This window comes from Apodemus sylvaticus, chromosome 3 (assembly GCF_947179515.1).
Source record: "Apodemus sylvaticus chromosome 3, mApoSyl1.1, whole genome shotgun sequence".
NCBI classification, from domain to species: domain Eukaryota; kingdom Metazoa; phylum Chordata; class Mammalia; order Rodentia; family Muridae; genus Apodemus; species Apodemus sylvaticus.
The window spans coordinates 113923913-113939371 of NC_067474.1; the positions used below are offsets into that span (position 1 = coordinate 113923913).

The 15459-nt window shown below is 42.3% G+C and overlaps 1 protein-coding gene across 4 annotated transcripts in view; it reads left to right on the forward strand.

Annotated features, from left to right (window-relative positions):
* The window catches only part of Atg4c (autophagy related 4C cysteine peptidase), a 62847-nt gene extending 59460 nt beyond the window's left edge, over positions 1-3387 (forward strand). For all 4 annotated transcript variants that reach the window (XM_052176825.1, XM_052176819.1, XM_052176820.1 and 1 more), the window contains one exon: positions 2604-3387. In XM_052176825.1, the coding sequence (XP_052032785.1) occupies positions 2604-2771 (168 nt within the window). In that variant the 3' untranslated portion in view covers positions 2772-3387. The remainder of the gene's footprint in view (positions 1-2603) is intronic.
* Positions 3388-15459: the final 12072 nt, after the last annotated feature.

Consider the following 15459-nt stretch of genomic DNA (forward strand, 5'->3'; position numbering starts at 1 on the left):
TCTTGCTCACCTCCGGGTTCTGACACTGCGAAAAGGAACTCGATATAAACACGCATGCGGCGTTTTAAAGAAGGGCATTTATGTTTATTTTATGACCCTTGGTATTTCTTCACATGGGTGTTTGTGCAAGACACGTGTTCCCGGTGCCTGTGGAAATGAAAGGGTGTTGGATCCTGTGAAACTTGAGTTACCTGTGGTCAAAGAGGCCGTGCGGGTACTGGGAACTAAACTCGGGTCCTCTGCAGGAGCAGCCAGTGCCCGTAACTCCTGAGTCACCTCTCCAATCATAGGCTGCAGGCTTTATGTGGACATTAAATTTTAACTAATTTGGATATAAACCTTCTTTTTAATTTTAACGTGTATGGGTGTTTCCCCACATGTGTGCCCAGTGGAAGGCAGAAAGGGGGCATCGGATCTCCTGGAACCGGAGCCGTAGATGGATCTGAGCTGCTATGTGGGACAGTGTTCTAACTGCTGAGACTTTTCCCCGGCCCCCTGGATAAACCTCTGTCTTCTTTTGAGATGCCCTGTTCTCATTTAAGATTATCAGTGTTATTTAATAAACTCAGAAAGATTTGCCACTGACAGTTCTCAAAGCTGGATACAAGAGGTTTTATATAAGAGGCCTGAGGTGGCATTACGGGAGATGCACTTTACAAGGGGCAAAGGTTTTCTTTTTGACACTTCCCCTGGGGTGCAGATTTAATTGATAATTGACAAGCATCTTGCTCATAGATAACAAATCCCAATGACTCTTTTCTGATCTTGAAAGGAAAGTTGGAAGAGTCTAACATTAGCTTTGCTTTGTTGATCTGAAGGCAATATGATATCGGTGCTTGCCCATCGGATACTGGACTTTACAAGTGACAGGAGACGGATGGGAAGTGACAAGCAGGTCTGGCGTGTATCCTAGCTGTTGGCTGGTGGAAGGTGGCTCCTCAGATGCAATCCTTTCTGCCTTTTGTTCTTTATTTCAATATTCTCGCCCAACACCTCTTGTTCTAGAGAACGCAAATCAAATAATTTAGAGCACTGAAAAAAATAGAAGCCTGAAATGAATTATAAGATCTAGTTTTTATCAACTAATGTTTTTAGTACTTGGTTGTTTAAAAAAATTCTTTGTTTCTATGCAACCACAAAGGAAAAATGTGAATTATGTTAACTTTCTCATTGAAATGTTTTTAACATTGTTTCTTTTGCAAGAGATACTTATCTAAGCCACAGTTTCAAGAGAATCTACAAATGTAATGTGTGCATGCATTTGTGCTTGTGCCTGTGTGTGATAAATCTACAGGTGATAACAAGCCATCTTTAAACCGGTGATTAGTCATGTGGATGTGTACAGTTGATATTCTCACAGTCTTCACTCTGTAGCTTCAACTCTGCAGAGTTTCAATGCTCCTTATTTACAACGAACACTTGCTTCTTGCCAGGTCTGTTGGCTCATGCTGCTAACCCCGGCTGTTGGGAGGCAGAGGCAGTGAGGTTGTGGCAAGTCTGGGGACAAGTTACATATTGTCTCAAAAACAAAAATGAGAAAGAATTTTTGTTTTTGTCTAAACAATCTTCAGAGAAAGTTTTCTATTCGTTTTTATGAACATGGTTTACATTTTAATAGAATTTATTTAACAAAAAGATTTAAAATTGTTCAAATACACTTGAATCTGCAATTTATAAACAAGCATATCATGTAATAGTTGCAGGTCTCCCACAAGATTTTAGGGGCTACTTTTTTTGTAAGGAGGCAATTTGGCATTACTGAAGAAGAGATCACTTTTTCATGGTGACTAGATTAAAGCAGAAGTATTTTAGTCAAAAATTTTAGTGTAGAAAGAAGTCTTTGAAAAGACCAAACCTATTTTTTACATTTTTATACTTTTTTTTTAAAAAAAAATTGTGAGTATGCACATGCCATTGTATACATGTGGAAATCAGAGGACAACTAGTAAGAATTAGTTCTCTCTTTCCACCACATGGGTGCGGATATGGAACTCAGTTTGTCAGGCTTGGTGGCCAGCATCTTTACGCACTGAGCGATCTCACTGACCCTCAAACTGAATATTTAAAAGAGCTTTTTTAGTGCTGCTTTTAATCTTTTAAAAAACAAGTCTGAAGTAGGGAAATTGGCTGACTTAGAGTCTCTCATAGAGGATAAGGGAGAGTCATTTGCCCAAGGTCACTTTGAGGTAGTTCCAGACCTGACGTAAGACTGGGCCTTCTGACTCTATGTTACACTGCTTTTACGTGTGTGGCCTTACCAAGCAATCCTTCCCAAAATTTCACTGCCATTTTGTCATGTTCTAGTTACTTGCAAAAAGAACATAAATGTGAGTTAGATCTTCAGCATGACTATAGAATAACAGGACTGGAAGACTGTGAGAGACCTTGGGGTGAACAGGACTCATAACCCAGCTTGCATGTTTATGGGTAAACTATGTGGGGCTGATCAACTTGAAGCCTGTAGGCAGGACAGTTAAAACAGCAGCACAGGGTCAGTGCAAGAAAGGAACAGAACAAGTAAGGGCTGAGCGCGTAGCTGTGTCACTCAGCCCTACTATGCACACTTGCATCCGGTGAATGATTCATTGTGCTGTCTCTTGCAGATGTTGAAAATTTCCTCTAAGGAGAAATATCCATTATTTACTTTTGTAAATGGCCATTCCAGAGACTTTGATTTTACGTCTACTGCAGCCAATGAAGAAGACCTTTTCTCAGAAGATGAAAAGAAGAATTTCAAAAGATTTAGCACAGAAGAGTTTGTCCTCCTTTAAAGGTGAAGACATTTGTGTGACATTTGTGCTTGCAAGGAGCGCTTGAGCACAGCAGAGAGGAGTGAACTAGAGACCCTGACGGGGCACATCCTGTCACCAGTGAACATGTGAAAACACCTAGACTTTAAGGTATTTTTCTGAATACCTTTTCTAAATGACTCGACGGCTCTTGCTTTCCAGTGATAAATAACAAGCGGTTCTGGTTTCATTCCTGTTTCCCAAAGGCAGGCTAGCAACACTACATTGACTGCAAGCCTTTCGGTCCCCAGCATTTTCTACCTGAGCCCATTGGTCCCCTGAAGGCTTTATGATACATGTTTCCTCAAAGATTTGGATCACCAAATTACTTTTAAAGCCTCACTTTGTATTAACGACAGGAGACTGGATCTTCAGAGCTACCCAACCTCCTGCTCTTAACGTAGTAACCGGAGGACGTTTTGGGTTTATGTATCTGGATAATGAAATGGACACATAAAATTATGTAAGCAGGATTTTAAGGCAATACTTACCAATATGATTTTTATAGCAGCTACTCTTTATGCGTTCTGCAGAGTCTTGTATGAGGAATGAATACAAAACATTTGCTTTCCTCCCCTTCCCTTTCTCCTCCTTCCTTCTCTCCCTCCCTCACTCCCTCCCTCTTTCCTTCCTTCCCTCCCTCCCTTTCTCCTTCCCTTCCTCCCTCCTTCCCTTCCTTCCTCCTTCCCTTTCTCCCTTCTTTTCTTTGCTTCTTCCTTTCAGGACTGGGTCTGGGGATTGAACCCAGGGCCTTGTATATGATAGGCAGGTGTTCTACCTCTGAGCTGTCCTAAAGTATTGATTTTTTTCCCACATATTTAAAAGTTAAATTTTTGGTAGCATCTATATTTATTTTAATTAGGTAAAGGAAATTACAGAATTGTTGTAGCTTTTGTTTCCTATCTTAAAAGTGAAATTTTATGGAAATCCAATGTATTACTTAATTTTTAACTCAAATGATGAATACAAGAAAAATATGGATGCTTTCAGCTTTTACTGTTTATATAAAATGATGTTATGGCATTTAGGAGCTGAGACTATGTACAGGTTAAATCTGCCTTAAGTGTGCTGTGAGTTTACTTAAAGACAAACTTGTGATATAAGAATATAAAAGTTATTACCAAGCTAGGATTATAAAACAAAATACTTTAATTAAAAACATGAGAACATAAGACACTTTTGTTTTGGTTTTAATGTTGGGATCATTTTAGTTCATTGAAAAAAATTGTTATCTTGGATGAATTTTATTTATTTCTGATGAATGGAAATGATGCTGTTGCCCAGGAAGTAGGGCTTTAACGGTTTTACCAAGCTCTTGTGTTTCAGTGTTGAGTGATGACTTAAAGATACAGAAGCTCGTATCATGTGTAGACGCTGACCTCCTTTACCAGAGAATTCCTTGTTCACAGATACAAGGAAAGCCACCACTGAGGGAGGCTTCAGGAAGCCTGAAGAGTGAAAAAAAAAAACAGGCTTGACATTTCCCACTGAGGATGGCGTATTGAATTGAGGCTGTCTAAAATCTCAACTTTCCATTTGCCCCGATAAACCTGGACAAATTAAGTTCAATACTGATTTTCCTAGAATGTCAAAGCGGCAGTAGAACAAGAGGCCACGCGTGTGTTGGGCTCTCTGCCTCACTGTGCTTAGTCAGGCCGCGGCTCCCAGCGTAGACTCAGACCTTCCTGTGCGTCAGCACTGGCTGCGAGTGTCCCGTGGAAGAACCCCAGGAAAAGCTTGTTCCAGTTGCCGCTCATCGCTTTCCTAGCTTTTAAAAAGATAATATTAAAGTAGAATATTGGAGTAAGACAGAATTCTACCTGGGGAATGGTAAGGAGAGGGGAGGTAGCACGCTGTTGATGTTAAATTCTGTTTTAAAATGCTGTTTCAGGATATCGTGCAGTCAAAACAAATACATCGTACAACACAGCCGCTACCTGACAGGGAATAGATGTCTAGAATCAGAAACTTTGAGATAATGATATGCATCCCAAAGTGTCTTCAGTGGTGTGTAGGTGTGAATGAGCGCACGGGTGGGAAGGACAGATGATGAAGACACAGTTTGTGAAAACAGAATTACTAAATGAGTTGTTTTCAAAGTAGGCATGGGGTGAGGCAGCAGCTACGTTTAAAGAACTGAGAGGAAAGAACCTAGACACGAGTCTTCATGGCAGCAGCAGGGGTGGGAGCCGGCTCAGGGCAAGGGTGCTTACTGAACAGTACTGAGCACCTGAGTTTCATCCCCACATCCAACGTGAAAGATGGTATGGCCGCAAACTCCTGTAACCCTGGCACTGCTGGAAGTAGAGACAGGATTGCCGAGACTTGCTGGCCAGCAGAGGTGGCAAGCTCCAGGTTCAGTGGTGTCTTAGTCAGGGTTTCTATTCCTGCACAAACATCATGACCAAGAAGCAAGTTGGGGAGGAAAGGGTTTATTGAGCTTACACTTCCATGTTGCAGTTCATCACAAAAGAAAGTCAGGGCTGGAACTCAAGCAGGTCAGGAAGCAGAAGCTGATGCAGAGGCCATGGAGGGGTGTTCTTTACTGGCTTGCTTCCCCTGACTTGCTCAGCCTGCTCTCTTATAGAACCTGAGAATACCAGCCCAGGGATTGTACCACCCACAAGGGGCCTTCCCCTCTTGATCACTAATTGAGAAAATGCCCCACAGCTGGATCTCATGGAGGCACTTCCCCAACTGAAGCTCCTTTCTCTGTGATAACTCCAGCCTGTGTCAAGTTGACACACAAAACCAGACAGTACAAGTGGGAAACCCTGTCTTGAGAGACTGTGGCTGAGAGAGACCAGGGGAGTAGAACACCTAGTGTCCTGCTTTGGCCTTTGCATGCATGGTTAGGCAACCACCAGGCTGCCCCCCTCCCTCACAACAAAGACTACAGGAGAAGCGAGGTTTCTTGGAAAGATAAGGGATTCTTGTTTTCCATAAGAATAAAAGCATATCTCTCCCCCCAAAGCCAGTTGGGCAGCTGCAGAGGCACTCGGTGTAGAGGACCCCTGCTCCCCGGTGTGAGCGGCGTGCTTGCACAGGGCCTGCTTTTTCACTTGGCAGTGTTCAGAGCAGTTTGCTTGCACTAGAATAGAGCAAACGGATGCAGGGAAATTAGGCTGGGTGGGAAAGCCTGCTGCCGAGAGTGATTGGAACAGGGGTTTCAGTGGGGAGATAGTACATGTATGCATTTACATTGTTTACTATATTTACTAGATATCCCTAGAGAAAACACACCCACGCTGTGCTGCCTGAATGTGTTGCTTTCATCTCTGTATGTCATGTTCACTGAATCATGGAAGCATGTCCAGTTGGTTGAGTTGGGTTTTTGATTAGCCTGTTTATTCTTGGTGAAGGGGCCACCAGGTGCTCCACCTTCGTGCTCTTATTTATGGGCAGTGTTATTTTAACCTCTGGCTTGCATGGGGTTCATTCCTGTGACCTGTGACCTGTGTGACCTGCGGCTGCTTTCTAGCCACAACCCTTTTGGCTGCTGTCCCATGTCGACACTCAGAGACACTCCAATTTTTGCATATAATATGTTCCTATAAGGACTTGAGATACTTGAATCTGAAGGGCCTGAATAATAGATGTTTTAAAATAATAGTTTAAGAAGATTTAAAATATTATAAAAGGGAATTTAAAATATTTGAAAATATTTGAAGCTCAAATTATTTTTAATCATATTGGTTTGACATGATCTTGATACAGCTGTAACTCATTCTCCTCTTACCCTTTTGCACAGTAGAACATATACTTGTCCACTTTAAAGTAGATATACATTCGCCTGAGCACTTCACAGAGGCTGATTATTTCTGTCTGGACATTAATTAGATTTATGAGATCTGCATTTCTTACCAGTAGTTTTTATCACTCCTATTTTTCTGTCTTCATGACATAGTTACAAAATAACTGGTAATAAAATCCAAAAATTGTGTAGTCTGTTATTTAAGGAAGTTACAGGGGTGGAGATGGTGTGTTTGTGTGTGTGTGTGTGTGTGTGTGTGTATGTGTTACAACTGGATTATATATCTAATGGACATCAACGTCCCAGATAAGGGTATTTATTGTAGTCATTTGAGTTAGCAATTTATTGCTATAACAAAATACCTGGACCAATCAACTTAAAAAGTAGAAAGGCCTATTTTAGCTCATAGTTTGGGAAGTTTCTGTTCATAGTCAGTTGCCCGTATTGCTTTTTGGCCTGTGATAAGATGTGGGCAGAGAGAAGGGAGGAGGGTCAGGTTGTAATATCCTCTTCAGAGGTAATTTCTCCACTAGACCCCACCTCCTAAGGATTGCTGTACCTCCAGTTGGCTGGGCCCAAGCCTTTAACACTTGGTGTATGGGTTTACTTACTTAACCGGAGTGTCCTCACGGTGATGTGAGATGCCCATCTCACAGCTCACAGGCGGTTTTCTTTTTCAAACAACACCCCCCCTCCAACCTCATTTTTTTAGACAGGTTCTCATTCTGTTGCCCTGGTTGCCCTGGAACTGGCTGTGTGGAGCCCGTTGGCCTGGAGCACTCACAGATCTGCCTGCCTCTGCCTCCTGAGTACTGGGATTTAAGGTGTGGGCGCTGTACCTGGTTTCAACCCCAGCTTTGTTGTGTTTGTCTATTGACACTCATTGTTTTTTAAATGTACAGTTCAATGGCTTTAACGTTTTTGTTAGATCTATTGGTGCGTGCGTGTGTGTGTGTGTGTGTGTGTGTGTGCATGTGTGTGTGCCTGTGTGTGCACCTGTGTGTGATTACATGGGTCCCACTGTACATGTGTGGGTGTCAGAAGACAACTTACAGGAGTCGGTTTGTTTCTCCCATCTTGTGAGTACTAGAGATCAAACTCAGATAGTCTGCCTTGGGGGCCACTGAGCCATCGCTGGCCACCTGGTTTTTGTTTTTGTTTTTAATGTCATCACATAGCTGTAATGATCAGCATTGTGTCATGCCAGCTCGTGTTCATTCTCCTGAGAAGGAGCTCTGTGCCTGCTTCTACTCAGTTCTCCGTCCTCGCTTCTCACATCTAGCCTGACAGCCGCTGATTTACTTGATATGAATTTACCTCTTCTGGGTATTTCTTCTGATTTCTTCATTTAGCACGACTTTTTTTTTTCTTTACACGTTCGTGTACTTCATTCCTTTTGTGGTTGGATAATATTCCTGTAGATTGATAAATCACATTTTGCTTATTCACAAATTGATTGACGTTTGTATTATTTATACTTTCTGGCCTTCGTGGGTACAGTGCGGCAGCGGCCAGCCATGTCCACGATTTTATGTGGGGGTATATTTTGATTCTCCTGGGCATATGCTTAGGAGTTGACATTGCTAATAATGTGGGGAGATTTGTGTTTAACTCTTTGAAGAACTACTAAAATGTTTTCCAGGGTAGGTAGAGCAATGGTTGAGGTAGGATCCTTCCACTTTCCCCTACCTTCCCCTCCTGGATTTTTCCAGTTAGTGACAGCGCTGGGCAGCTGGCTGTGTGCTTTTCAGTACTCATACACCACGGAGGAAATGCCTGTTGATCACTCATTTCTAAGCTGGGTCATTTGTCATTGTGCTACTGAGTGGGAAGGGTTCTTTCCATGTCCTGGGTCTAAGTTATTGACCAGTTGTATGATTTCTAGACTTTTTCCACTCAATCTGTGGGTTGTCTTATTTTCATGATAAAGGTCTCTGTCTATGGTCAGTTGGCCCCGTTGCTTTGGGTACTGTGACAAAGGACCAAATGGAGGGAGGGCACAGTGGAGGAAGAACAGCAAATAGTTCCAGTTTGAATCCTAGTCTAATTTCTCTGTGTTCTGTCTTCCCTCAGTCTGTGTTATCAGGGTCATATTTGAGAAGCCATTTCTTTTTTTTTTTTTTCCAGTTTTTTGAAACAGGGTTTCTCTGCGTAGTCCTGGCTGTCCTGGAACTCACTTTGTAGACCAGGCTGGCCTCAAACTCAGAAGTCTACCTGCCTCTGTCTCCTACGTGCTGGGATCAAAGGCGTGCGCCACCACTGTCCGGCGAGAAGCCATTTCTTAATCTGTGATAAAAAAGAGTGGTTTTATAATTTTATTTCTTCCATTGTATCCATTTTGAGCTGATTTTTTTATGTGTGCTGTGAAGTAGACATCTGGATCCATCCTTGTGCCTCTGACTGTGGTGGAGGTGTGGGAGCAGCACTGTTGAAAGGACTCTTCCTTTACCCAGCTGTACCAATGTTGTGTTTGCATTGGTACTGAAACTCAGTTGACCATGAATAAAAAGGATTTGGTTCTGGACCCTCAGCTGAATGCCAGGGGTGGGGCTGAGGGTGGATGCGTGGAAGAAGACACAGAAGGAAGGGCACCGTGAAGGACAAACAGGATGGGAGTCAGAATCAAGGTTGAGTCTTCACACTTTGTCCAGGAAAATTTAAAGCTGGAAGATTCTTCAAGCCCTTCTCTATAGTTTTACCTAGGAATAAGTCTACAGATTCTGTGAACATGCTTACTGAACATACACACACACACACACACACACACACACACACACACACACACACGTATGGCAAAGAACAGGTCACTAAATGCATTTCTTTCTTTCTTTCTTTTTTTTTTTGGTTTTTTTCAAGACAGGATTTCTCTGTGTAGTCCTGGCTGTCCTGAGACTCACTCTGTAGACCAGGCTGGCCTCAAACTCAGAAATCCACCTGCCTCTGCCTCCCAAGTGCTGGGATTACAGGCGTGCGCTACCACACCTGGCTTGCATTTCATTTCTAATGCGATAAACTTCTAAATAGTCCCCAGGGATCTGTGAACTTGGATGGAAAAGCTTGCGTCTACGTTTCCATTAACATGCAATTTAAACATAGAGTTTATTTTATTTTTATTTTGTGAATTTCTTTATTAGGAATGTCAAAAGCAAAGTACAGTGTTATCAGCCGTAACTATAACCTTGTCAGGGATGGGAATCTGATGTTTTCATCTGCTAGTTAATGCCGAGGTCTTGAAACCATTACCTATCTTTGAAATGAAGGTAGGGCTGTGGCTCGGATTTATTGATGTGTTGATAAAGGAGCAGATATTTTTACTATATATCACGCTTTTAAAAAATCGAGTAACTTTGCTTTAAACATACATTTATTTTCATTTGAACTTAATGTTTTCTTGGGCATCCCATGGGTTTTTACTACACTTGCAAAGTGTAAGGAGCTTTTGAGAGGTAGAAGCCATCGGAAGCGTCAGCCATTTTGCAGCTGGTGTGCAGGGCTGGGTGTGTTGGATGGTAGGGAGTCTGAGCCCTACAGGAAAAGGCACAGAGAGATGCTGGAGCCAGTGCTGGAAATGGATATGGAGGCTGTGCTTACCAGAGGGACGTAAATGCTAGGAGGAATCTGTTGGATACGTTTGGAAAGGACTTGGTATCCTCAGACAAAGGAAAAGTCGGAATCAGCCTGAAGAGATAGAGTATGAAGGACTGCAGCCAAGGCGTATGATTTGCCATGCACCGTGGGTTATAAACACACACCCGCTTCATTCTTCAACGCCCCCCCCCCCTGGGACGCAGATCTTGTCATTATCTCCACTTTTATAAATGAATAAAAAAAATTGAGGGTCATCAAATGCCTGGTCTTTTGCAGACCTGGGATCTAAACCCTCCTGATTCCGCTGCTGAGTCAAGGTGTCCCCACATCATATTGAGTTAGACGTTCCAAAGGACGGAGGGGAGATCTAGAGACAGTGGCACAAGGGTGTGGGGGAGGAGTGGGCCCTTCTGGGTGAAGAGAACATGGTGGTGGGGAACGAAGTCTTGTGCCTAAGCTTAGGAGGAATCCTGGGTTAAAGGCCAGGCAGTGTGAGTAGTTGGCTGGGACGGATGGGAGGATGGGAGGATGGGAGGATGGCAGGGATGAGGTGCCCTTGAGAGGGTTGTTTCTCTCTAGGGGCCATTGAGAATCCAGTGTCTGTTTTGGGAAAGTGAGTTGCACGCTAGGAGGAGGTTTCTATTACATGTTCCTTTCTCCCTCTGCTTTTCCATGGTCCATCTTGCCTACCTTGAGGTAAGGACCCGATCCTAGCAGCCTTATGAGGAAACATTTGTGCTTTCTCATCTGTGTCTGGCTCTCAGACCCCACTTTTCCAGACACTGTGAACGGGGGGGGGGGGGGGGGGGGGGGGGAAAGACCTTTTGTTACTGTACAAAGTGAGGAAACACCCGGTGTCACAAAACAGACCCAGGGCTTTGCAAAATATAGCAAGTTCATGTCTGCTAATACGTCAAGCCATTTGGCCTTCCCAGTCTAAGTAGCGATTTGTTGTTTTCATGCTAATACAAATTCTTGTATTAATAGGAGCATGGCCCTGGGTTTCTTCATCCGCCTGGGAAAAAATTACTTGTTTGATGGTAAACAAAGAACAGAAGAACCAATTCACTGTCCTCGTTTAAAAAAAGACGCTATGAAGCAATAGCGGAGTCATTTTAATTGTGGCTGTCTCTAACACTTGAAATGAGTAAGATCGCTTGTGTTCTGTTTTTAGGAAATGAAGTATTGAAAGTACATGGTACATTAGAAATGCAAAACATGACCACATGTTCTCAGGATTTTGTCAGTGTCACATGAAAGAGCACTTGTGTTGGGCTGCCCGGCTCTGAGGGTATTCTCTGTTTCAGCCCGTATTTACAGAGATGTATGAATATTTGATTAATGAGTCATGTTCTCTGGAGAAATTTAATAACTGTGTTGCTGTACAAAGTCAGGCCCTTAGCTGTTAACACAGATGCCGATAGTGTCATCAGCGCAGAGGCCTCTTCCGAGTCAAACATATTCTGTGGGGCAAATTCCTCGCTTTAAAGAAATGAATCTTTGAGAGGCGTTCTGTTATCTGTATTGAACTTGGTTCAATACACAGGCTAAGGTTTGTAAAGATTTTTCCAGTGAATACAAGCAGCGCTAGGAAAACTTCAAAATGATCTTTGTATTTTAATGATTATTTTCCTCAGAAATTAGTTGTAAAAAAATCACTAATAAAGTAAAAAAATTTCTCTTCAGGATTATCTGTTAGAGTTCAGTTGAATTTTTGTCTTCATCTTTTAAAAAAATATCCACAAGAAGAAGGAATATGAGGAGGCACAGGTCTGATTTAGGTATGTAGATTTGATGTCTATATGAAAGCCACATCATTAAGATAATGGAATGATTGTGGGGGCAGTAATTGATGGCTAATTTATCCTTTCTCCATCCTTCGCGCTCTCTCTCTCCCCATCTCTTTTTGTTTTGTTTTAAATGGCTGTGGAGAAATCAATTGTAACTTTTAAAGTTTGGTAGGTGTTTTAGTGATGCTACCTCAGTTTAACTGCTCAAGTAACAGAGAGAAATGTCAAAAAAAGATAAATTCAGTGTGGGAGCTTTTGCTGGAAGCTGTAACCTCGGGTTAGAATTATCCATGCTATGCAGAATTTCCTGCGACACCTCTCCTTAGGGCCACAATGCATTATGGCAGACGTGTAATGAAGCCGCTATAAAGTCTGTGGTAATTAAGGGGGATTTGACAGTAATTGCAACCGTGAATCAACTTAATTATTACCTGCTTCAAAGAGAGCTAACCTGATGTTATAATCTAACCTTTTCTACTTTTAAAATGGGAGATTAAACAAGTATATGTAGCATTTAAGAATTAAATGTGTTGAAATAGAGTTGTATTAATATACTTCTAATATACATTTTAGTGCCTGTATACATATCACATTCTGAAGGACTAGCATTTGGCTCTCTGTGTTCTATTAAAATTATTTGATATGCTCTGAAAACAGAGCCAAACTCACACCTCTTATTCAAACCTGCTTCTGCCCATGCTAGAGACAGACCTTGATGGCTCTGGTGACCCTGCTCACCACAAAATCCAGTATACATTCTTAATGTTTTTTTTATCTTACAAGGAAAAGGAACTGAAGCTGCTATATAATTCCTTGTATCTTGGTAGAGTGTCTTTTAGAATCTAAAAAAAAAAAAAAAAAAAAACCAAAAACAACCCCCCCCACACACACAAAACAAAAAACTAACCAAAAACCAAACAAACAAAAACCCTCATCAAAGCCACAAGCTCACCAAAGGCGAAGAAGATTTAGAACTCTCTGGAAGGTCTTAGGTCACATCTAACCTCAGAACAAGAGCAAGATGCTCAAGTTTTAGCCCAGATTAGACTAATGAGCCCTAATGCTAATGAATGGTCTCTGTGCACTTCTTATCTTGCTGCTTGCAGAAGTAGGAATGGGAAAAAATGACAAAGTCACTGAGGCTCTGATGTGGTCACGCCAAGTGCATGTTCTTAGCTCCCGAGAAAATGTCCTTCACAGCAGTTTCATGTGTGGTTCGTCCTCCTCTCGACAAATTTTCTCAATGCTCCCCTCTCCCCAGGCCTGATTATCTTACTTGTATCTTCATTGGTGATGACTCTGCTAATAGCCATGGTGACTATGGTGATAGCAATTAAAATTATATAAAGTCTGCCCTACGGTCGGTTTATTGTGGAACGTGGGTGTTTTTGTTTGGTTTTGTGTCACAGTATGAAGAGACCAACTGAACTGGTTCTCTTGGCTGGTGATGGCTGGCCAGACACAAGTTAGAGCTGGAACAGGATTACCCTCACTGGATGTCCACAACACCATAGGTGTCATCACATGGATGTGGACCCGAGGTAAGTCTGCAGGGTGGGCTGCAGTGCTTCGCTGCCCAGGGATACCGGCCTTTGATTATAGATCTTCTGGTGTGTTCCAAAATCAACCTGAATTCCTTGAAGAAAGCGTGAGATGATGATGTGTTATAGACCTTGTTTTCTGATAATGCTTGATGCCACTGACCACACTCTTTCTTAATGTGAGAGGCAGATGTATGTCGTAAGGTAATGTGTGGTAAATAGTGGAATAATGAATGAAGGACTTTAGTCATGTGAATTCTGAGGGTCTTTTGTTTTTTGTTTTATTTGTTTTTGACACTGACTGACCTGCAGCAAGTTGTCTAGAACCTCTCTCAGTTTTCTTCCTTACCAAACTTTATTACAACTCCACGGGTCCCTTAAAGCCCAAGGTCTTTGGCTCTGTAAGAAAGCTTTTCTGAAGCCTGTTGTCAAGGCAAGTAGCTTTGCCAAGCCCAAATTCCCAAACTAGCTTCTTTCCAAGCCTCTTGTCCCATGTGGGACGTGGATGTCTTTGTTCAGGCTCATAAGATTTAACTTGCTGTCAGCCCTGGTGAGTGGTAGGTACACTCCTCATCCTCTGCCCCGGTTTGGGTGGCTTGTTGCCTTTTAGTAGTGAGAAGAGGAGGTAAAAAGATACAAAGCTCAAACCAAGTGCTTTCTATGAGATAAACAGTGTAACACGGTTACATAGCGAAGAGACATTGGCGAGAATAAGAATCTTTCTTTAGACATCATGTTTGCACTTGAGGAAAAGAAATCAGACAGGGCTCCTGTTCTGCTGAAGCTCACATCCTAATTATTTAATTGTATAGTTAATTACATAATTGTATAATCTGTTTTGTTCTCGCTGTTCTGGGCCCTGCATTGAGTGTATAACCCAGACACTTTGCATGCATGTTGTTAGGTTATGTTATCTATGCTTTCCAAGGAAGAACATGGAGGCTTAGGTTAAAAAGATTGCCCAAGAATACCTGGCCAGTGATAACATGTGCAGGATTCAGTCATCAGGGTTTGATGACTCTGCTACCAAGTTTGAGGTTTTCTGGAATCAGTGAGCCACATTGTTCCTTTCCTAGAAACAGGTGAATGTTTTCAGGGTTCTGCTGAGATACCCTGAAGTTCAGAGTCACTTCTAGTGGCAGCATCTTCAGTATCAGACATAACATGGGAACAAGTGGGTTTGCAGTGGTCACCTTTTCTCAGTTCCTCTCAGGGCTTTCCCACGAGCAAAGGGTGGACTAACTTGCTGTGAACTCTCGGAGACCTAACGGGAAAGACAAATGGTCATAGTTCTTGGAGCCTCTTGGAGCCCAGCGGAGTGAAAAGGGCCACGAGGATGCTCTCACAGGAAGTGTCTTACACAACCATCTGGGGTTTTGAATATTAGATTATTAGAGCTAAAATATTAGATTAAGGATATATTCATTTCTGCCTTTGGGCAGTAGAGAAGGAATTTTGGATTAGTACCAAGGTGATTGCAATAAGGAATTAGTTAGGGCAGCCTGAAACACAATGGCATGCCTTTGAGAGGTGGTGGAGCTTTAAAGGACTTTTAAAAATTATTCAACCCAATCAGTCTCCAATGGTAAAATCATTCTTGTTGAAGTTATGCACCTGTTTATGACAGGGCTGCTCTGTTGGTCTAATTTATCCATGTATCTCACAGAAAATTTACTTTAATGAGTGTAGTTTCTGGGGCTGGAGCGATGGCCCAGCAGTTAAGAACACTTGCTGTTCTTGCAGAGGACACACATTTGGTTCCCACACCTACATGGTGGCTCACAACGCTACTTCCAGGGAATCCAATACCATCTCCTAGCTTCTGTGAGCATCAGCTATGCCACTAGTATACATGCACATACTAGTAAGACAATACAAATAACATAATAAATCTCTTAAAAAGGGTTCAGTTGTCCTCTTCTCCTTTCCTCCACCATCAGGCACCACACACCTGACTAGGCTTCTCACGCAAGTTTCAGAATCAAGTGATTCTAGGC